The sequence below is a fragment of the Bombina bombina genome, chromosome 1 (assembly GCF_027579735.1).
Source record: "Bombina bombina isolate aBomBom1 chromosome 1, aBomBom1.pri, whole genome shotgun sequence".
NCBI classification, from domain to species: domain Eukaryota; kingdom Metazoa; phylum Chordata; class Amphibia; order Anura; family Bombinatoridae; genus Bombina; species Bombina bombina.
In genome coordinates, this window is record NC_069499.1 from 1,384,550,817 (window position 1) to 1,384,573,997 (window position 23,181).

Below are 23,181 nucleotides of genomic sequence, written 5' to 3' on the forward strand. Positions count from 1 at the left end.
GTTTTCTGAGTCTATGGAACGGCACACATTGATGTGCACGGCTAGGAAGTTGTTAGGGACCAGGAAAAGGGGAGATCTCACCAGCAGCTAGTATGAGCAAGAGGGAGAGTGACATGAGGTGAGATACATATTTGCAGTAATGAGACTGTTTTTGAGGCAAGGTGCAAGGGGGAGAGAGACTGTTTAGGAATAGGTAAAGTTCATGAGTACAAAAGTAAGGTAAGTTTAAGAGAGATGGGCTAATGAACAGTGCAGGTGGAGAGGGAGAATGAGTAATTGAATAACGTTTGTTATAGAGACAGGAGGTAGCAAAAAGGAATATAAATATATTGAGCATTTTTTACAAAAGAGGGAACCAATTAAACACATAAGACACAGTATTACAGCAGCACTTGCATAAGGAAACAATGAGATACATAAAACACAATATTACAAGAGAGACTTGCCTTATGTCTTGCCCCTTGTTCAAGCCTTGTTCAATTCTTGTATAATTCTTATTAGTGCCTCACTTATAAAATGTTCACTTTAGAAATTTTACAGTATACTGTACCTTTAATACCATAAAGCAGTGGGCGCCGCCATATAGTAACTTAGGTTACCTTTTCTGCTGAGGCCAATTAGGAATGGTTATTATAAATGGCTTACTAGAGTGTGCAACCAATGACTGTATAGAATATAGCTGTGTCTGCACTTTCATGTTTAACATGAATTGGAAAGCTCACAATATTCAGAATTAAATTACAGGAAAGGAGAACAAAATAAATAATGAAAGGATATTCCAAAGTTGTTTTACTACATGTAATTAAACAATTTACATTAATATCTTGAGGTGTTTAATGTCCCTTTAATTGAGGTTTTAACCTTCATATCTCAGTAACCACTAGTCTGTAACAAACTAAAGTAATAATAATAATAATACATCCACTTCAAAATCTAACTATATTATATGCCAACTTTCAAAAAGATTGGTGCAGCAGTTTTTCCTATGGCCTTGGTTTATCGATTTCCTACCTCTTTAGAATGAAAAGTACATTTTTTTCTTATTCTTTTAATAATTCCACAACTATATGCATGATCATATTATAAATACGATGTATCATTTCAAAAATAACTACTGTATCTTTAAGATTTTTTTTATATGTAGGAGTTATGTATTGATAACATATAACATATATATCATACACAATTAGTCAGTAAGAGGGGAATTCAATCATCATAACGATTTCCCGACCCGTTACTTTCAACACGGTTGCTATTGCACTGTTTGTCCTTTGCCGTGTCCTGTACTGAGGTTGTTTGTCCCTTTCCTGACACCCTACGAATTCCGGAAGAGACGTTAGCCGATGTGATCTTTAAACTCAATACAGTGTGAGAGGCCGTTGTTACAGCGATCGGACACATGGACTCGTGGGTTAGGTTTAGCAGTCAGAGTCAGGCTAAGGAGCGGGTTTTCAGGTGAGAGAGACTGAAAGGGAAGTGGTGGAAGCTAGGCTGATAGTGTACTCTCCCATTATGATACACATATTTACATGACAAATAGCATACCAGATCCTTTACTAAGATATGTACATTAGGTAGTCAAACAATAGCTGTATTACTTAATATAATGCAGAATAGCGAGCAATTAATTATAGAACAGTTTATGAACAATTAGTGAAACTGATGATAATTTTGTTGAAATGTAGCCATTGTAACCGTGTATAACAGCCTTATCATAATGTATTTCCCGCACAGATATAGATCTGATCTGTGCAATTCCTGTACAAGAAAGATATGTTTGGATTTGGTTCCAATAGTGTGTGTCTCTGTTGATAAAAGTTTAACAGCCAGTTCGGATAAAGTATTGGCAGATACTAGTTATTAACACGAAAGCACCATGTTGAATTAAATAAATAAAAATATATATTTTTATTTTGTTATCGCGTTGCACTCAAATTAGCTTCCATGTTTCCTGGTCAGACTCAATTGAAGCTACCTGCATATTTTCTTTAAGGACCTGGAATTTCAGACAACATTTTTTATCTAAAAGACCAGGTTATTTTGATCATTTTTACTATCACTCCATTTAAACAGAAAAAGTTTTATGTATTTACCTATTAAAACTATATATTACCCTCCCACCTGTTATGCCTCACCCCCCACTGGTCACTACCATCGTAGGTACTGGCAGACAGTCTGCCAATGTGAAGTTTTAGGGCATTTCTAAATGTGTAGTATTACCTCCCTGATCCTCCCAAACAGCTCTCTAACACTTCCCCCTCTAAGTAGTAACTGCCATCTTAGATACTGGCATCTGTCTGCCAGTATCCAGTTCATATACATTTGTACCTTTTTTATTTCTTTAAAAACAATACATTTTTCTTTAGTGTAGCTGCCCCCCTCAAAGTGATCATTCTGTAGGCTCTCCCTATACATTTTCTGTAGGTAGTGGATCCCTCCCTCTCACTCCTTTTCTGCAGTGTAGCAGTCCCGCCCCCCTCCAACGATGGACCATCCACCCGCCTCCTACCTGACCCTACCACACCACCAATGTACGGCACCAGTGCAAACCGATGCAGAGAGGAACACAGGGTGTCTCGGCATCAGTGATCTTCTGCACTACTATTTTTGCCCTGCCCCACATGTGGGGCATGCCGATATAGCGCAATCTTGCCGCTGTCAGAGAGATCACTGCAGAAAGAGCACAGGACAGTACGACACTGGTCCTTAAGGGATAAACAACCAGCTCCGTACAGGGTACGGCTCTGGTTGTTAAGAGACTAAAGGGACAGTACACTGTAAAATTGTTTTTATATTAATGCATGTTTAAGGACTTGTTATACCAGCTGAAGAGTAAAAAATGTATGATAAATTGCATTTTCAGGTTTATTTGTGTATATGAAGTAGCTGGTTTTGTGCTTTTAAAACACAGCCTTTTACAGTGGGTTGAGCTTGCAGGTAATATCAGATCTCATTATGTTATCACTTTGTGTACACACACTTGCTTCCTTATCTTATATTTGTCTGAAAAACCAAAGCTCAATACTTAGAGAGAACAATGGAAAAAATAACATTTTACTTGTGCTGTGAAAAAAAACGTACCTTTTAATCTTGACAGCAGCTCCAGCTTCCTCCACCTGTCGCAAAGCCTCTTGCTGGGTCTAAAATGAATCTGGCTTCCTCCAATCACGGCATTGAATCAGACACTGATTCCCCGGGGGGGAAGCCGTGATTGGAGGATGACCTATCCATCATTTCTGACATCAGAAATGACTTGCGACGACCGGAGGAAGCTGGAGCTGCTGTCAAGTTTAAAAGGTAAGTATTTCTTCACAACGAGTGAAATGTAAATTTTGATGAATTAAAGTGCCCCTGTTTTTAATCGAATTTTTAAAAACCGGGCACTTTAGCATCAAAATTTACATTATCTTTAACTATCCTGCAACCCACTGGGAGTGTGATTTCTTCTGCTGGCTGTGTTTACTTAGGCAATTCAATAGCCTAGACTCCAGTATACAAATTTTTACTATAGGTGGGAATACTACAGATTAAAGCAGCTATTTCAAATGCCAAAATAGGGGTAAAGGGGCTACTTGTAAACAATTTAATACACTGCAGCAGGTAAAATGGATAATTGGGAACAATTTAAATGGGAGAACATTTTTGGGTGAACTATCCCTTTAAAGGGCCATTATAGTGAACATATGACATGCTCTTATTCATTAGAGTATGCTATTTTGACAATGGTGACGCTACAAGTTTTGAGCCCCAGTAGTGAGGATAAGCACATAATTAAAATACTAATCTTGAGCTGCCGAAAACTGCTGGTCCATAGTGGAAACATCAGCATTAGTATTCTCACAACTCAGCTGCATGACTGCAGCATCTGTTTTGGATTAGCAGCAGTTTATGCTTGGGACTAGCAGTTCTCTGTGGCTCCCAGATGGTACATTAACTATGTGTTTAACCATTTTGTTGGGGTTAAACTAACTTGCAGCATTACTAGTGTTGAAATTACATGCTCTAACAAATTAAAGCATGTATTTTTTTTTTACAAATGTTGTTACTTCACTCATTTGAGTCTGGCCAGACTATGTGACAAACACAATGTGTTTCAAGGTTCCACCTCTTCATCAGGTCAGTGGCCTTATGAAGAGGTGAAACCTCAAAAATACGTTTGTGGATCTCCAACGTCATGCAAGTATCCTTGTTTTTATGTATTTTATTAAATTGTAACATGGTTTTTACATACTTCATTTAATAACTATATTCTATTTTTATTGAACAATATTGTTTCAGCTGTCTATTGTTTCTTTTTCTAGTTACTCCAATCTAGAGGTTCTTTTCTTAGACTGTCAGCTTGAACAACTAGATACTCTTATTTAACTCTTTCTTTTTTTCTTTTTTTTGTGGTATCGCTATTACTTTCTGTTTTGTTTGGTTTCACTATAACAAACCCTTTAACATAAAACTATTCTAAATATATGCACAGTATATAACAGTAATTACTGGGACAATACATTTTAAAAACTTCCTAATAAATCAGTACATTTTAAAACAAAAAAAATTGTACATATACAATGTATTATTTATATTGCTTGTTTTATTTCTATAAATTACCTTTTTAAAATTGTGTTTGTTCTTTACCCCCCTAGACGGGCAGAGCTTTCCAAACTTTTCATGTTGGTGACACTTTTAAGACCTCGTGACACAGTAATTCAGTTGTACTAGCAAACAGGAGGTTGAACTAACTTGTTTTAAGAGATACGGAACATACATTAATTATGTATCCTGAGTCCTCTTCCAGCACTCTCCAGTACACTGGCTGTGGGTGGTCAATCCACAATTAGAGCCAAGTAAAAATAAATAGCAGAAATCAAAGCCACGTGCCTTGCTGTTTGCTTTGTTGGGTTTGGGAGGGTGGCCTACCTTCAGCCAGCAGCAGGTGGGTTGAGTGGGTGAAAGCCTGCAGCTGCGCTCACCCGGGTGATTGCACACTGATTCAGAGGCTTCTGGCCTCCACACTATTGGCCAAGATGGCACACGGCCTGCACTTTGCAGTCCCAGGACCACCAGGGAACTTCTCTGCTCAGCACAGCCGAGAGTTGGGGGTGGTGTAACTCCTTGCTCCGTTCACTCCCTACCACTCTGACACCGCCAGTCACACTAACATTAGGAAGTTCCGATGGAGGGACCAAGGGACGCGAGTAAGGGAGCTCTATGGTGCCCTTCCGCAAAATGTTCTGCACTTCGTGCAACACACCTACATACTGCCGCCGACACACTAATGTGTCGTGGCACACAGTTTGGAAAGCACTGCCCTAGAGCAAGGGTATCAAAGTCGAGGGCCAGCCAGTAATGGTATAATTGGCCATGAGCCTTATTACATTATATCCCCATTTATGTTAAATATAATGCTTAAAAATAAAAATAGACTTTAATCACAGTTTAGTTAAAAATTATACATCAGTTACTATTCATACATTTAATCTAACCCATTACTACTTTTATTTAGAAATGTGGTACATATAAACATGGCATTTTTTTTTATAAGTACTAGCAAAGGCCAAACAAAAAAACTTGGTTTGGGTGGCCTTCCCCTTGTGTGACTGCAACTCAAATTTCTTACATTTGCTTTGAATTGACTCACTCAGAAGCTGGCCCCCCTAGAATCGTCACAAATAAAAAATCCACTGTGTTTCGTTAGTGCTACATTTGTGCTGTTTTGTGCCGCAAAAATTAGGATTTGTGCTGCTTTTATTTTTAAGATAATAGCAATTGTTTTTTGAGTTATTACAGATTAAATAAAGGTCACCAAAGGTCACCCAGCCCCCCTAAAAAAGCCAAAAGATATGAAACCAGGCTGGTTGGTTAGTGCTACGTCTGTGCTATCTTGTTTAGTTTTTGACTTATTAGCGATTTAATAAAGGTCACTAAGGGTCATCCAGCCCCCCTACAACAGCCAAACCACATGAAAACGGGTGGTATGTTAGGGCTGAGTTTGTGCTGGTTTGTGCTGTTTAAATCTCAGTTCTATCTGATTTCTTTTTCTATTTATTAACAATTTAATAAAGGTCACCAAAGGTCACCCAGCCCCCCTATAACAGCCAAAAGACATGAAACGGGCTGGTTGGTTAGTGCTACGTTTGTGCCGGTTTGTGCCGTTAAATTTTTTATTTGTGCTGCTTTGTTTTTTTAGTTATAACAGTTTTTTTGTTTTTTGTCAGTGAAAATTATGTAACCCGCCATCCAACTCGCCTCAGCTGTTTAAAGTTGGCACTCCATGTTTTTAAAATGTGAATAAAAATATACCATTCATTTGTGCTGTGTTTCTGCCTATTTTTGCTAAAAAATTAACATTAGTGCCAGTTTTGTTTTGGACATATTAAGCATTATATATGATCAAACTCCGCCCACTTTGCACTCCACATTATTAAATTTAGAAAACAAACATAACATTAGTTTGTGCTGAGATTCTGTTGATTTGTGCTAAAAAAAATTAACGTTTGTGCTGGTTTGGTTTCGGAAATATTGATTATTATATTTTATCAAACTCCGCCCACTTTGCACCCCACATTATAAAATTTTAAAAACAAATATACCATTTGTATGTGCTGCCTTTGTGCTGATTTGTGCAGCAAAATCGAACATTTGTGGCAGTTTTGTTTTTGAAATATTGAGAATTATATATGATCAAACTCCGCCTACTTTGCACCACACATTGTTACATTTTTAAAACAAATATACTTTTTGTATGTGCTGCATTTGTGCTGATTTGTGCAGCAAAAACAAACATTTGTACCAATTTCTTTTTTAAAATACTGAGCATTATATATGATCAAACTCCACCTACTTTGCACCCCACATTATACATTTTTTAAAACAAATATACCATTTGTATGTGCTACCTTTGTGCTGATTTGTGCAGCAAAAACGAACATTTGTGCCAGTTTTGTTTTTTAAATATTCAGCATTATATATGATTAAACTCCGCCCACTTTTCACCACACATTATTACATTTTAAAAACAAATGTACTTTTTCTTTGTGCTGAATTTTTGCTGATTTGTGCTTCAAAAAAGTATGTTTATGCCAATTTGGTTTTGAAAATATTGAGCATTCTATTTGATCAAACACTGCCGACTTTACAATCCATGTTAATAAATTTCTCCTAACCAAGCCTCAAAGTTTTAGAAGTAGAATGTTGTCTACCTACTCCAGCTTGCTACTATTTGTATAAAGGGTCTTTTCATATGCATGGGGGGGGGGGGGTCTGCTCTTTTTGCTTTCCAGACCATTTTAGCCGGTGTCTCAGCCTAGCCTTTTTATCAGTGCTAAACTGGAACCTTCTAAGAAAATTTTTAAAAGGTTTTATACTGGATTTTTATATCAGTATCTGTGCATATTATTCTTTACAGTAGTGTCTATTACATGCAGTTATATGAAAATTGGTGTATACTGTCCCTTTAATAACGTGCAAGCAAAAAAAAAGACAACTGAGATGTAAACAGCACAAATGTGGCACTAACGTACTGTTTTGTGATCTTTAAATCATCATTTTAGTAACTATAATAGATTTATTTAAATGAAACTAACAGGTGCATACACAACCCTACCAAAACAGTCAGGTTTGGGCAAAATCTGAGTCAAAATGGGTGCTGGGTTACATGATTTCCCCCCCCCCAAAAAAAAGTTAAAACTAATAAACCAAATCCGCACAAATAACAGTTTTAACGGCACAAACACAGCACAAGCAAATGTTATATTTGTTTTTTCAAATTTAATAATGTGGGGTGCAAAGTGGGTGGGGTTGATTATATATAATGCGCAATATTTCCAAAACCAAACTGGCACAAACGTTCGTTTTTGCAGCTCAAATCAGCACAATAGCAGCCCAAACAAATGGTATATTTAATTTTAAAATGTTATAATGTGGGGTACAAATTGAGCAGTGTTTGATTATTTATAGTGCCCAATATTTCCAAAACCAAACCGACACAAACTTAGTTTTTTGTGGCACAAATCGGCACAAACAAATGGTATATTTGCTTTTAAAATTTAATAACATGGATTGCAAAGTATGCAGGCGGTTTGATCAAATATAATGCTAAATATTTCCAAAACCAAACCGGCACAAACGTTAATTTTTTTAGCACAAACCAGCAGAAACTCTGCAAAAACAAATGTTTTATTTGTTTTTAAAATGTAATAATGAGTTGTGAAAAAGTGGGTGGATTTTGATCTTATATAATGCTCAATATTTCAAAAGCGAAACTGGTACAAATGTTAAATTTTGCTGCACAAATCAGCACAAAGGCAACACATACACATGGTATATTTGTTTTTAAAATTTTATAATGTGGAGTGCAAAGTAGGCGGAGTCTGATCAAATATAATAATAAATATTTCCAAAACCAAACTGGCACAAACGTACGTTTTTTTATGTTGGGGTAACTTGCATTGCTATTGGCTGAAAATTTAAAATCAGCCAATAGGATGAGAGCTGATTAAATCCTATTGGCTAATTTGAACATCTTCTAGATGAAGACTTTTCTCCGCCTGGAAGAAGATGGATGTCCGAACTTAAGGGATGGTGAATACCTATTTCGGGGTTAGTGTTAGTTTTTTTGGGGTTGTTGTTTGTTTTTTAGATTAGGGTTCTTTTTTATTTTCACGGGCATTGCCCATACAAATGCCCCTTTAGGGGCAATGGGTACATAATTTTTTATTTTTTTTTATTTTGGGTGGGTGGGGGGGTTGTATTGTTAGGACGGCTTTGTTTTTGTTTTTAGAAAAAGAGCTGGTCAGTTTAGGGAAATGCCCCTATTGGTAGTTTATTCTTAGATTAGGGGGTGTTGTTTTTATTTTGTGGTGGCTTTTCTGTTTTTAAATAGAATAGAAATAACTTTTTTTTATTTTGGATAATTTAGTTTATTTTTTGTAATCTTAGTGTTTTATTTTTGTAATTTTTGTTTTTTTTAAGTGTACTGTTATTTTTTTTATTTTGAGTAAGGGTAGATTTTTTTTTATTTTGAGTAATGTTAGGGTTTTTAACCCCTTAATGACCACAATGTACCCTGTATGTCACTGGTCGTTAAGGGGTTTTTCAGGACATAATAGTCTAGCAAGAACACGCTATTAATGCCCTCCCTCCAGCAGGCTTTGTGGAATAGAGCAGTCACAAAGCTGGTGGCAAGACCGCGCTATTAAACAATCAAGTCCCAAAAAAAGGCCAGCGACATACAGGGTACGTCGCTGGTCCTTAAGGGGTTAAAGTAATTTTAGTTTTTTTTGTAAATGTTTATTATTTTATAATGTAGTTAGTATTTTTTTATTTTATGTTAGTGTTAGGGGGCTTAGTTATAAGTTTAATACTTTGTGTTGGGGGAGGTTGGCGGTTTAGGTGTTAATAGGTTAATTAGGTACTTTGCGAAGTGGAGGGTTGGCAGATTAGAGGTGAACCCCTTAAGGACACGGCCATTTTTCAATTTCTTTCCCTGAAGGACCAGGGCTTTTTTTAAATTTCTGCAGTGTTTGTGTTTAGCTGTAATTTTCCTCTTACTCATTTACTGTACCCACACATATTATATACCGTTTTTCTCGCCATTAAATGGACTTTCTAAAGATACCATTATTTTTATCATATCTTATCATTTACTTTAAAAAAATGATAAAATATGAGGAAAAAATGGAAAAAAAACACACTTTCTCCAACATAGGTGTGTCCGGTCCACGGCGTCATCCTTACTTGTGGGATATTCTCCTCCCCAACAGGAAATGGCAAAGAGCCCAGCAAAGCTGGTCACATGATCCCTCCTAGGCTCCGCCTACCCCAGTCATTCTCTTTGCCGTTGTACAGGCAACATCTCCACGGAGATGGCTTAGAGTTTTTTAGTGTTTAACTGTAGTTTTTATTATTCAATCAAGAGTTTGTTATTTTGAAATAGTGCTGGTATGTACTATTTACTCAGAAACAGAAAAGAGATGAAGATTTCTGTTTGTATGAGGAAAATGATTTTAGCAACCGTAACTAAAATCCATGGCTGTTCCACACAGGACTGTTGAGAGCAATTAACTTCAGTTGGGGGAACAGTATGCAGTCTCTTGCTGCTTGAGGTATGACACATTCTAACAAGACGATGTAATGCTGGAAGCTGTCATTTTCCCTATGGGATCCGGTAAGCCATGTTTATTACGATCGTAAATAAGGGCTTCACAAGGGCTTATTAAGACTGTAGACTTTTTTTGGGCTAAATCGATTCATTATTAACACATATTTAGCCTTGAGGAATCATTTTATCTGGGTATTTTGATATAATAATATCGGCAGGCACTGTATTAGACACCTTATACCTTAGGGGCTTTCCCAAAGCATAAGCAGAGCCTCATTTTCGCGCCGGTGTGGCGCACTTGTTTTTGAGAGGCATGGCATGCAGTCGCATGTGAGAGGAGCTCTGACACTTAGAAAAGACTTTCTGAAGGCGTCATTTGGTATCGTATTCCCCTTTGGGCTTGGTTGGGTCTCAGCAAAGCAGATACCAGGGACTGTAAAGGGGTTAAAGTTTAAAACGGCTCCGGTTCCGTTATTTTAAGGGTTAAAGCTTCCAAATTTGGTGTGCAATACTTTTAAGGCTTTAAGACACTGTGGTGAAAATTTGGTGAATTTTGCACAATTCCTTCATGTTTTTTCGCAATTGCAGTAATAAAGTGTGTTCAGTTTAAAATTTAAAGTGACAGTAACGGTTTTATTTTAAAACGTTTTTTGTACTTTGTTATCAAGTTTATGCCTGTTTAACATGTCTGAACTACCAGATAGACTGTGTTCTGAATGTGGGGAAGCCAGAATTCCTATTCATTTAAATAAATGTGATTTATGTGATAATGACAATGATGCCCAAGATGATTCCTCAAGTGAGGGGAGTAAGCATGGTACTGCATCATTCCCTCCTTCGTCTACACGAGTCTTGCCCACTCAGGAGGCCCCTAGTACATCTAGCGCGCCAATACTCCTTACTATGCAACAATTAACGGCTGTAATGGATAATTCTGTCAAAAACATTTTAGCCCAAATGAACACTTGTCAGCGTAAGCGCGGCTGCTCTGTTTTAGATACTGAAGAGCATGGCAACGCTGATACTAATATCTCTGAAGGGCCCCTAACCCAGTCTGATGGGGCCAGGGAAGTTTTGTCTGAGGGAGAAATTACTGATTCAGGGAACATTTCTCAACAGGCTGAACCTGATGTGATTGCATTTAAATTTAAGTTGGAACATCTCCGCATTCTGCTTAAGGAGGTATTATCCACTCTGGATGATTGTGACAAGTTGGTCATCCCAGAGAAACTATGTAAAATGGACAAGTTCCTAGAGGTGCCGGGGCTCCCAGAAGCTTTTCCTATACCCAAGCGGGTGGCGGACATTGTTAATAAAGAATGGGAAAGGCCCGGTATTCCTTTCGTCCCTCCCCCCATATTTAAAAAATTGTTTCCTTTGGTCGACCCTAGAAAGGACTTATGGCAGACAGTCCCCAAGGTCGAGGGGGCGGTTTCCACTTTAAACAAACGCACCACTATACCCATAGAGGATAGTTGTGCTTTCAAAGATCCTATGGATAAAAAATTAGAAGGTTTGCTTAAAAAGATGTTTGTTCAGCAGGGTTACCTTCTACAACCAATTGCATGCATTGTCCCTGTCGCTACAGCCGCATGTTTCTGGTTCGATGAGCTGATAAAGGCGGTCGATAGTGATTCTCCTCCTTATGAGGAGATTATGGACAGAATCAATGCTCTCAAATTGGCTAATTCTTTCACCCTAGACGCCACTTTGCAATTGGCTAGGTTAGCGGCTAAGAATTCTGGGTTTGCTATTGTGGCGCGCAGAGCGCTTTGGTTGAAATCTTGGTCGGCTGATGCGTCTTCCAAGAACAAGCTACTTAACATTCCTTTCAAGGGGAAAACGCTGTTTGGCCCTGACTTGAAAGAGATTATCTCTGATATCACTGGGGGTAAGGGCCACGCCCTTCCCCAGGATCGGCCTTTCAAGGCAAAAAATAAACCTACTTTTCGTCCCTTTCGTAGAAACGGACCAGCCCGAGGTGCTACGTCCTCTAAGCAAGAGGGTAATACTTCTCAAGCCAAGCCAGCTTGGAGACCAATGCAAGGCTGGAACAAGGGAAAGCAGGCCAAGAAACCTGCCACTGCTATCAAGACTGCATGAAAAGTTGGCCCCCGATCCGGGACCGGATCTGGTGGGGGGCAGACTCTCTCTCTTCGCTCAGGCTTGGGCAAGAGATGTTCTGGATCCTTGGGCGCTAGAAATAGTCTCCCAAGGTTATCTTCTGGAATTCAAGGGACTTCCCCCAAGGGGGAGGTTCCACAGGTCTCAGTTGTCTTCAGACCACATAAAAAGACAGGCATTCTTACATTGTGTAGAAGACCTGTTAAAAATGGGAGTGATTCATCCTGTTCCATTAAGAGAACAAGGGATGGGGTTCTACTCCAATCTGTTCATAGTTCCCAAAAAAGAGGGAACGTTCAGACCAATCTTAGATCTCAAGATCTTAAACAAGTTTCTCAAGGTTCCATCGTTCAAGATGGAAACCATTCGAACTATTCTTCCTTCCATCCAGGAAGGTCAATTCATGACCACGGTGGATTTAAAGGATGCGTATCTACATATTCCTATCCACAAGGAACATCATCGGTTCCTAAGGTTCGCATTCCTGGACAAACATTACCAGTTCGTGGCGCTTCCTTTCGGATTAGCCACTGCTCCAAGGATTTTCACAAAGGTACTAGGGTCCCTTCTAGCTGTGCTAAGACCAAGGGGCATTGCTGTAGTACCTTACTTGGACGACATTCTGATTCAAGCGTCGTCCCTTCCTCAAGCAAAGGCTCACACGGACATTGTCCTGGTCTTTCTCAGATCTCACGGATGGAAAGTGAACGTGGAAAAGAGTTCTCTATCCCCGTCAACAAGGGTTCCCTTCTTGGGAACAATAATAGACTCCTTAGAAATGAGGATTTTTCTGACAGAGGCCAGAAAAACAAAGCTTCTAGACTCTTGTCGGATACTTCATTCCGTTCCTCTTCCTTCCATAGCTCAGTGCATGGAAGTGATCGGGTTGATGGTAGCGGCAATGGACATAGTTCCTTTTGCGCGCATTCATCTAAGACCATTACAACTGTGCATGCTCAGTCAGTGGATTGGGGATTATACAGACTTGTCTCCGAAGATACAAGTAAATCAGAGGACCAGAGACTCACTCCGTTGGTGGCTGTCCCTGGACAACCTGTCACAAGGGATGACATTCCGCAGACCAGAGTGGGTCATTGTCACGACCGACGCCAGTCTGATGGGCTGGGGCGCGGTCTGGGGAGCCCTGAAAGCTCAGGGTCTTTGGTCTCGGGAAGAATCTCTTCTACCGATAAATATTCTGGAACTGAGAGCGATATTCAATACTCTCAAGGCTTGGCCTCAGCTAGCGAGGGCCAAGTTCATACGGTTTCAATCAGACAACATGACATCAACCATCAGGGGGGAACAAGGAGTTCTCTAGCGATGGAAGAAGTGACCAAAATCGTTCTATGGGCGGAGTCTCACTCCTGCCACCTGTCCGCTATCCACATCCCAGGAGTGGAAAATTGGGAAGCGGATTTTCTGAGTCGTCAGACATTGCATCCGGGGGAGTGGGAACTCCATCCGGAAATCTTTGCCCAAGTCACTCAGCTGTGGGGCATTCCAGACATGGATCTGATGGCCTCTCGTCAGAACTTCAAAGTTCCTTGCTACGGGTCCAGATCCAGGGATCCCAAGGCGGCTCTAGTGGATGCACTAGTAGCACCTTGGACCTTCAAACTAGCTTATGTGTTCCCGCCGTTTCCTCTCATCCCCAGGCTGGTAGCCAGGATCAATCGGGAGAGGGCGTCGGTGATCTTGATAGCTCCTGCGTGGCCACGCAGGACTTGGTATGCAGATCTGGTGAATATGTCATCGGCTCCACCTTGGAAGCTACCTTTGAGACGAGACCTTCTTGTTCAGGGTCCGTTCGAACATCCGAACCTGGTTTCACTCCAGCTGACTGCTTGGAGATTGAACGCTTGATCTTATCGAAGCGAGGGTTCTCAGATTCTGTTATCGATACTCTTGTTCAGGCCAGAAAGCCTGTAACTAGAAAAATTTACCACAAAATTTGGAAAAAATATATCTGTTGGTGTGAATCTAAAGGATTCCCTTGGGACAAGGTTAAGATTCCTAAGATTCTATCCTTCCTTCAAGAAGGATTGGAAAAAGGATTATCTGCAAGTTCCCTGAAGGGACAGATTTCTGCCTTGTCTGTGTTACTTCACAAAAAGCTGGCAGCTGTGCCAGATGTTCAAGCCTTTGTTCAGGCTCTGGTTAGAATTAAGCCTGTTTACAAACCTTTGACTCCTCCTTGGAGTCTCAATTTAGTTCTTTCAGTTCTTCAGGGGGTTCCGTTTGAACCCTTACATTCCGTTGATATTAAGTTATTATCTTGGAAAGTTTTGTTTTTAGTTGCAATCTCTTCTGCTAGAAGAGTTTCAGAATTATCTGCTCTGCAGTGTTCTCCTCCTTATCTGGTGTTCCATGCAGATAAGGTGGTTTTACGTACTAAGCCTGGTTTTCTTCCAAAAGTTGTTTCTAACAAAAACATTAACCAGGAGATTATCGTACCTTCTCTGTGTCCGAAACCAGTTTCAAAGAAGGAACGTTTGTTGCACAATTTGGATGTTGTTCGCGCTCTAAAATTCTATTTAGATGCTACAAAGGATTTTAGACAAACATCTTCCTTGTTTGTTGTTTATTCTGGTAAAAGGAGAGGTCAAAAAGCAACTTCTACCTCTCTCTCTTTTTGGATTAAAAGCATCATCAGATTGGCTTACGAGACTGCCGGACGGCAGCCTCCCGAAAGAATCACAGCTCATTCCACTAGGGCTGTGGCTTCCACATGGGCCTTCAAGAACGAGGCTTCTGTTGATCAGATATGTAGGGCAGCGACTTGGTCTTCACTGCACACTTTTACCAAATTTTACAAGTTTGATACTTTTGCTTCTTCTGAGGCTATTTTTGGGAGAAAGGTTTTGCAAGCCGTGGTGCCTTCCATTTAGGTGACCTGATTTGCTCCCTCCCTTCATCCGTGTCCTAAAGCTTTGGTATTGGTTCCCACAAGTAAGGATGACGCCGTGGACCGGACACACCTATGTTGGAGAAAACAGAATTTATGTTTACCTGATAAATTACTTTCTCCAACGGTGTGTCCGGTCCACGGCCCGCCCTGGTTTTTTTAATCAGGTCTGATAATTTATTTTCTTTAACTACAGTCACCACGGTATCATATGGTTTCTCCTATGCAAATATTCCTCCTTAACGTCGGTCGAATGACTGGGGTAGGCGGAGCCTAGGAGGGATCATGTGACCAGCTTTGCTGGGCTCTTTGCCATTTCCTGTTGGGGAGGAGAATATCCCACAAGTAAGGATGACGCCGTGGACCGGACACACCGTTGGAGAAAGTAATTTATCAGGTAAACATAAATTCTGTTTTTTCTAACTTTGACCCCCACAATCTGTTACACATCTACAACCACCAAAAAACACCCATGCTAAATAGTTTCTAAATTTTGTCCTGAGTTTAGAAAAACCCAATGTTTACATGTTCTTTGCTTTTTTTGCAAGTTATAGGGCCATAAATACAATTAGCGCTAGTTACATTGGAACACTGATATCTTTCAGGAATCCCTGAATATCCCTTTACATGTACATATTTTTTTTTAGAAGACATCCCAAAGTATTGATGTAGGCCCATTTTGGTATATTTCATGCCACCATTTCACCACCAAATGCAATCAAATAAAAAAAATTGTTCACTTTTTCCCAAATATTTTCACAAACTTTAGGTTCCTCACTGAAATTATTTACAAACAACTTGTGCAATTATGGCATAAATGGTTGTAAATGCTTCTCTGGGATCCCCTTTGTTCAGAAATAGCAGACATATATGACTTTGGCGTTGCTTTTTGGTAATTAGAAGGCCGCTAAATGCCACTGCGCATCACACGTGTATTATGCCCAGCAGTGAAGGGGTTAATTAGGGAGCATGTAGGGAGCGTCTAGGGTTAATTTTAGCTTTAGTGTAGTGTAGTAGACAACCCCAAGTATTGATCTAGGCCCATCTTGGTATATTTCATGCTACCATTTCACCGCTAAATGCGATTAAATAAAAAAAAACGTAAAATTTTTCACAATTTTAGGTTTCTCACTGAAATTATTTACAAACAACTTTTGCAAGCATGGCATAAATGATTGTAAATACTTCTCTGGGATCCCCTTTGTTCAGAAATAGCAGACATATATGGCTTTGGCGTTGCTTTTTGGTAATTATAAGACCGCTAAATGCCGCTGCGCACCACACGTGTATTATGCCCAGCAGTGCAGGGGTTAATTAGGTCATTTGTAGGGAGCGTGCAGGGTTAATTTTAGCTTTAGCGTAGAGATCAGCCTCCCATCTGACACATCCCACCCCCTGATCCCTCCCAAACAGCTCCCTTCCCTCCCCCACCCCACAATTGCCCCCGCCATCTTAAGTACTGGCAGAAAGTCTGCCAGTACTAAAATAAAAGGTGTATTTAAAAAAAAATAAAAAAATTGTATAGCATATTTACATATGCAGCTGTGTAGGATCCCCCCTTAGCCCCCAACCTCCCTGATCCCCCCCCAAACAGCTCTCTACCCTCCACCTCTAACTTACTGGGAGCCATCTTGGGTACTGGCAGCTGTCTGCCAGTACCCAGTTTGCAAATAAAAATGTATTTTTTTTAATTTTTTTTTTATTTATTTTCCTTTTTTCTGTAGTGTAGTGTAGCTTCCCCCCCCACCAATCCCCCACCCGCTCCCAGATCCCTTAGATTAACTTTTATTAGGGATTTTATCCCCCCTTACTGCCACTTCTGTACAATGTCTTTTTCCGTAGTGAAGCGGTTCCCACCCGCTCCCTCCCCGTGCACGCGCCCGCCCGCCGCCCCCCGTGCACGCGCGCGCTCCGGTGCGCACTTCCGACAACCCCGCCCGCGATCCCGCCCTCCTCTCTCTTCAGCCTTTCATTGATGGCCGCCCACCCGCCTCCCACGTCAGCTCCCACCCACCAACGATTGCGGCCATCGATGCCTGTGCAGAGAGGGCCACAGAGTGGCTCTCTCTGCATCGGATGGGGGAAAAATGTTATTGCAGGATGCCTCGATATCGAGGCATCACTGCAATAACTGTAAAGCGGCTGGAAGCGATCAGGATCGCTTCCAGCCGCTTTAATCCCCAAAGTCGTACAGGGTACGTCGCTGGTCTTTAAAGACCAGGTTGTGTGCGACGTACCCTGTACGACTTGTGTCGTTAAGGGGTTAATAACTTTATCAGGTATACAAAAGATACGCTATATGCCACAAAGGTGCAAGAGCTAGTATCTAGAAGAGGCGCCAAACGTAGGATACTATGGTATAGCCAATAATATAATATACCTTACTAGAATCCCTTAAATATCAGTGGAGCAAATCTTACCACAATCTATAGCATATCCACTATGGATGACATATAATATGCATATGTGTGAAACTACTGGGTATAATAAACAAATAAAATATAATATTGACAAATATGAGAAACAAAAGTCCAGAATATCAGAATAGTAATGAGTTAATAGAAAAAAAATAAAAAAATATTAATAGTCCTTGTGAGGATCTTTGTTCAATAATAGGAGAGTCCACGACTTCAGGCAGCTCCTCTAGTGTAAATAAAAAGAGAGAAGCGCTCAACCTGGGAACGAACAATAGCATAATAGCTTGTTCTATGGCTAGTTACCACCCTAGAAGCAGCCTCTTTTTGCTCAATATGTGCCTTTCACAGAGAAGAACTTTTCTGTAGCATATCAGTCTGATCCTGACTTAACAGTGCAGTCCAGCCCCGAAATACCAGGCAATCCCTCTCTGAACGAGAGAAACAGCAAAACCCCAGACGTACGTTTCGGCCTATTGTGGGCCTCGTCAGTGAGGTGCAGCCATATCCCTCTAGGCACACTGAGCAACGGGTCCACGTCTGGATTCCCGCATCACACTTAGGGAGACTTCCCTAAGTGTCATAATTTGCATAAATAAAAAGAGAGAAGTGCTCAACCTGGGAACGAACAATAGCATAATAGCTTGTTCTATGGCTAGTTACCACCCTAGAAGCAGCCTCTTTTTGCTCAATATGTGCCTTTCACAGAGAAGAACTTTCCTGTAGCATATCAGTCCGATCCTGACTTAACATTACAGTCCAGCCCCGAAATACCAGGCAATCCCTCTCTGAACGCCACGACACAGGATAGGAAGGTCTAAAATACAAAAGATAGAGGGCGCCACATAGTGCTAATCGGGCTGATAAACCAAATGAGTACAGATGATGTCAATCCTACTCACATGATGGAATGCACAATTGTGCAGTATGGGCAGGTCGGAACCAATCAGTCGTCCGGCAGACTCTTAGGCACACCTGGAACAGCGGATATCCTCATCCTACCAGAGGGAGTCCAGAGATATTCTTGAGTATCGCAGGGAGTGACAAACCACAGTCAATGGTAGACAAAGTGCACAATGGCAGTGTAATGACGTCCAGATGAATAAAGTGCAGCAGCAGAGTATCAGTAGTATCAGAAACTATTCCTCCTTCCCACTTATACAATAGATTCAATAGGCTGAGACAAAGGGAGACCTACTGGATTTATAAGCTTAAGACCCTGTTTCCCTTTGGTCTCAATATGAATATGGGTTTGGCTGCATTTTAAGCCTTTGTCTAGATACCATATATGCTATCACTCCTTTTTTTCCCCCCTTCTTCCCATATCCCTTATTAGATGCCTTATTGGTCTGGTATATGATCACGGATTCTCTTTTTACTGTTTCACTTTAATATCACAATATATTGACACTGGCGTTCATCAGGAGTATCGGAGCCCCTTATTTATCTGACCTACCCCCTTCCTATCATACATATATGATTTGTCTTTAGTTTTGTTTTATGTAATATTTATTTTATATGCTAATTTTTCTACATTAGTTCATTTGTATGCTGACAGTTGATACATTTATCTATTTAATCACTCTTTAACTGCATTTAAGCGAGCAGTACTATGATTTTATACGTATGAGTGATAACACCGTACTGATTATAGTGTAACACTTATGTCCCCCTTATTTCTTCATTGGCACCCACTGATCATATGATTTATGATCTCTATCTAGGGTCTCTTCCCCATCTTCGACTCCATTCTCTTGATTTGCTTATATGGTATTGACACAAACACTGATTCTCCTTGATCACTTTAGTTTAGGTTCTGTTAGCCCCACTAGATGTTTTTTGGTTTGGTATATGCCTGTGGTTCTCTCATTATTATCTCTGTACATGTCTAGTATCATGTATCTTGTGTTGATTATGGATTCTGTTCCGATGGTGATTGCGGCAGTTTCACTCTTACTCTTATTTTTAAGCAATGATGTTAATGATTTTGATAGACTAGCGCTCATACATAATTTTTGGAGCTCTTTTTGTTCCCTTTTCACCCTCTCTTATATATACTAATCACATTTTAGGTCACGTCTCATGTTCCCTATTTTACATCACCATCCTTAGTTCAATACGCCACCCACCCCCACCTTGCTCTTTTATCATCCCTACACACATATTCTCCCATACACATTGTTTATTCATATACTGACAGCAGACACACCAATATATATATATTTTTTTTTTTATTAAACTGCATCCTACTGAACAGTAGTACTATGTCTCTATTTACATATGTGGAAGTGCTATCATGAGTGTTTTGTTTACAGCGTGATTTTCACGCCCCTATTTTTTATCCTACTGGCCTTTAATTGTCCAATAGATATATGTCTCCTATTGAGGATCCTCCCTCACACACCACTATATTCTGGTGACGCATATTACGTCACTTTCAAGTCTTCTTCCCTTAGGTAACTACTAATTACATGAATCACAATTTTTTAGCCTTTTAATATACTACACTTATATGTTGTTATTATTATTTACTGATCTGCCAATTATTTTAATATTGTTGGTCATTACGTAGCTCCAGTATACTTTTGACTTCGCTTTCTAGTAAGGATGAAGTTATCAAACCACGCCCCCGTCTTGATCACACCTCTTATTAGAGTAATCCTATGCACGATCGTCTCTTAGATGATCCACCACTGGTGATCTATAATTTTCACCCTTGATTGTCATGTGTGCCAATATATGCCCCAAAAGTTGTTGACATATATTAGTTAGACCTATGTATATTAGTCTTTAATATTATCAATGGTTAACGATTCATCTAATTACGCCTCCTTGATACTATTGGCTCACATGATATGAAGAATCTGACGTCCTTGATCACACATATAGTATTGACTGTTTTCATTGTATTATAAATGTTTTTGGATTTACAGTATTTGGCAAAATAAACATGATTCTGTGATCATGGAGACTATTTGAACACTGAATCTATTGGGATTTTTCTCCAAATAAATAGTATTGAGTTATATATGTTATATTATTTATACGACATTTCCTGCATTCAGTGGGTGTGTAGTAATTCTGATTGCTGATTGGATGCCATTAGGTATAAGTGTAGCAGCTGTGAGTTTGTTTGTATAGCCTGAGGAAACAGTGCTGTGCCACTGAGAAACGCGTTGCTGTTTTAATGTTTTTATTAAATTTTTTAACCTACTTATACTCTGCTGCTGCACTTTATTCATCTGGACGTCATTACACTGCCACTTTGTCTACCATTGACTGTGGTTTGTCACTCCCTGCGATACTCAAGAATATCTCTGGACTCCCTCTGGTGGGACGAGGATATCCGCTGTTCCAGGTATGCCTAAGAGTCTGCCGGACGACTGATTGGTTCCGGCCTGCCCATACTGCACAATTGTGCTTTCCATCATGTGAGTAGGATTGACATTGTCTGTACTCATTTGGTTTATCAGCCTGATTTGCACTATGTGGCGCCCTCTATCTTTTTTTTTTCTCCATTATCGCTGCGTAAGTCCTTGCGCTGAATATGTGATACTGACTTGCGACGCCGGTTCTGTTAGTTTATGGGAGTAAAAACTGCGGGTGACGTGTGAAATATGCGTAACTTGTATGCTGTGCCTTTAATGTGATCACTAGATCCGACTAAAAATTGTCGACGCTGAGTTTTGCGCCCGATGACGCATATGTAAGGAGTGCCAACTTTACACAGCTGAGGCGAATTGGAGCGTGGGTTACATAATTTTCACTGACAAAAAAACAAACTGTTATAATTAAAAAACCAAAGCAGCACGAATAAAAATGTTAACGGCACAAACACAGCAATAACCAACCAGCTCAGTTCCCTGTGTTTGGCTGTTGTAGGGGGGCTGGGTGACCTTTATTAAATCGTTAATAAATCAAAAACTAAATGAGATAGAATAGAGATTTAAACAGCACAAACGCAGCACTAACCAATCAGCCAATTTCATGTAATTTTTTTTTTTTAAATTTAATCTGTAATAACTCAAAAAACAATTGCTATTATCTTAAAAATAAAAGCAGCACACCTTTGGGCGGGGTTTAATAAAATATAATGCTCAATATTTTCAAAACCAAACCAGCACAAACGTTAATTTTTTAGCACAAATCAGCAGAAACTCTGCACAAACAAATGGTATGTTTTAAAAAAAAAAAAAATTAATAATGTGTGGTGCAAAGTGGGCGGAGCAAATATAATAATAAATATTTCCAAAACCAAACTGTCACAAACATACTTTTTTGCAACACAAATCAGCAGAAATGCAGCACAAACAAAAAGTATATTTGTTTTTAAAATGTAATAATGTGTGGTGCAAAGTGAGCGGAGTTTGTTCATATATAATGCTTAATATTTCAAAAACGAAACTGGCACAAATATTCGATTTAGCTGCACAAATCAGCACAAAAGCAGCACATACAAATGGTATATTTGTTTTTAAAATGTATAATGTGGGGTGCAAAGTGGGCGGCGTTTGATCAAATATAATAATCAATATTTCCGAAACCAAACCAGCACAAACGTTAATTTTTTTAACACAAATCAACAGAATCTCAGCACAAACTAATGTTATGTTTGTTTTTAAAATATAATAATGTGAAGTGCAAAGTGGGCGGAGTTTGATCATATATAATGCTTAATATGTGCAAAACAAAACTGGCACTAATGTTAATTTTTGAGCACAAATCAGCAGAAACCCAGCACAAATTAATGGTATATTTTTATTCACATTTTAAAAACATGGAGTGCCAACTTTACACAGCTGAGGCGAATTGGATGGTGGGTTACATAATTTTCACTGACAAAAAAACAAACTGTTATAACTAAAAAAAACAAAACGGCACAAATAAAAAATTTAGCAGCACTAACCAACCAGCCCAGTTTCATGTCTTTTGGCTGTTGTATGGGGGCTGGGTCACCTTTGGTGACCTTTATTTCATCTGTAATAACTCAAAAACAATTGCTATTATCTTAATAAAAAAAAGCAGCACAAATCTTAATTTTTGCGGTACAAAACAGCACAAACGTAGCACTAACGAAACACAGTGGATTTTTTATTTGTGACGATTGTAGGGGGGCCAGATTCACACAGCCCACATTGACTGCTAATAGCACTGCACACACCTATTTCTTACAGGCTCTTAATTGGTTACAGTTAGTAGCAAGAAGATAAAAATTAGGGTTGCACCGATACTAGTATCTGTACCGATACCAAGTATTTGCATTCGTACTTGTACTCGTGCAAATGCACCAATACTTAAAGGGACAGTCAACACCTGAATGTTTGTTGTTTTAAAAGATAGATAATCCCTTAATTACCAATTCCCCAGTTTTGCATAACCAACACAGTTATAATTATACACGTTTTACCTCTGTAATTACCTGGTATCTAAGCATCTGCAGACTGCCCCCTTATTTCAGTTGTTTTGACAGACTTGCATTTTAGCCAATCAGAGTTGTCTCCATGGTAAATTCACGTGCATGAGCTCAATGTTATCTATATGAAAAACGTGAACTGATGCCCTCTAGTGGTGAAAAACTATCAAAATGCATTTAGATTAGAGGCGGCCTTCAAGGTCTAAGAAATTAGCATATGAACCTCCTAGGT

General features: G+C 39.5%; 1 protein-coding gene across 1 annotated transcript in view; it reads left to right on the forward strand.

Annotated features, from left to right (window-relative positions):
• Positions 1–1,321: 1,321 nt before the first annotated feature.
• The window catches only part of PEX11B (peroxisomal biogenesis factor 11 beta), a 108,681-nt gene continuing 86,821 nt past the window's right edge, over positions 1,322–23,181 (forward strand). The window contains exon 1 of the mRNA XM_053704492.1: positions 1,322–1,455. Coding sequence (XP_053560467.1) covers positions 1,400–1,455 — 56 coding nt within the window. The 5' untranslated portion in view covers positions 1,322–1,399. The remainder of the gene's footprint in view (positions 1,456–23,181) is intronic.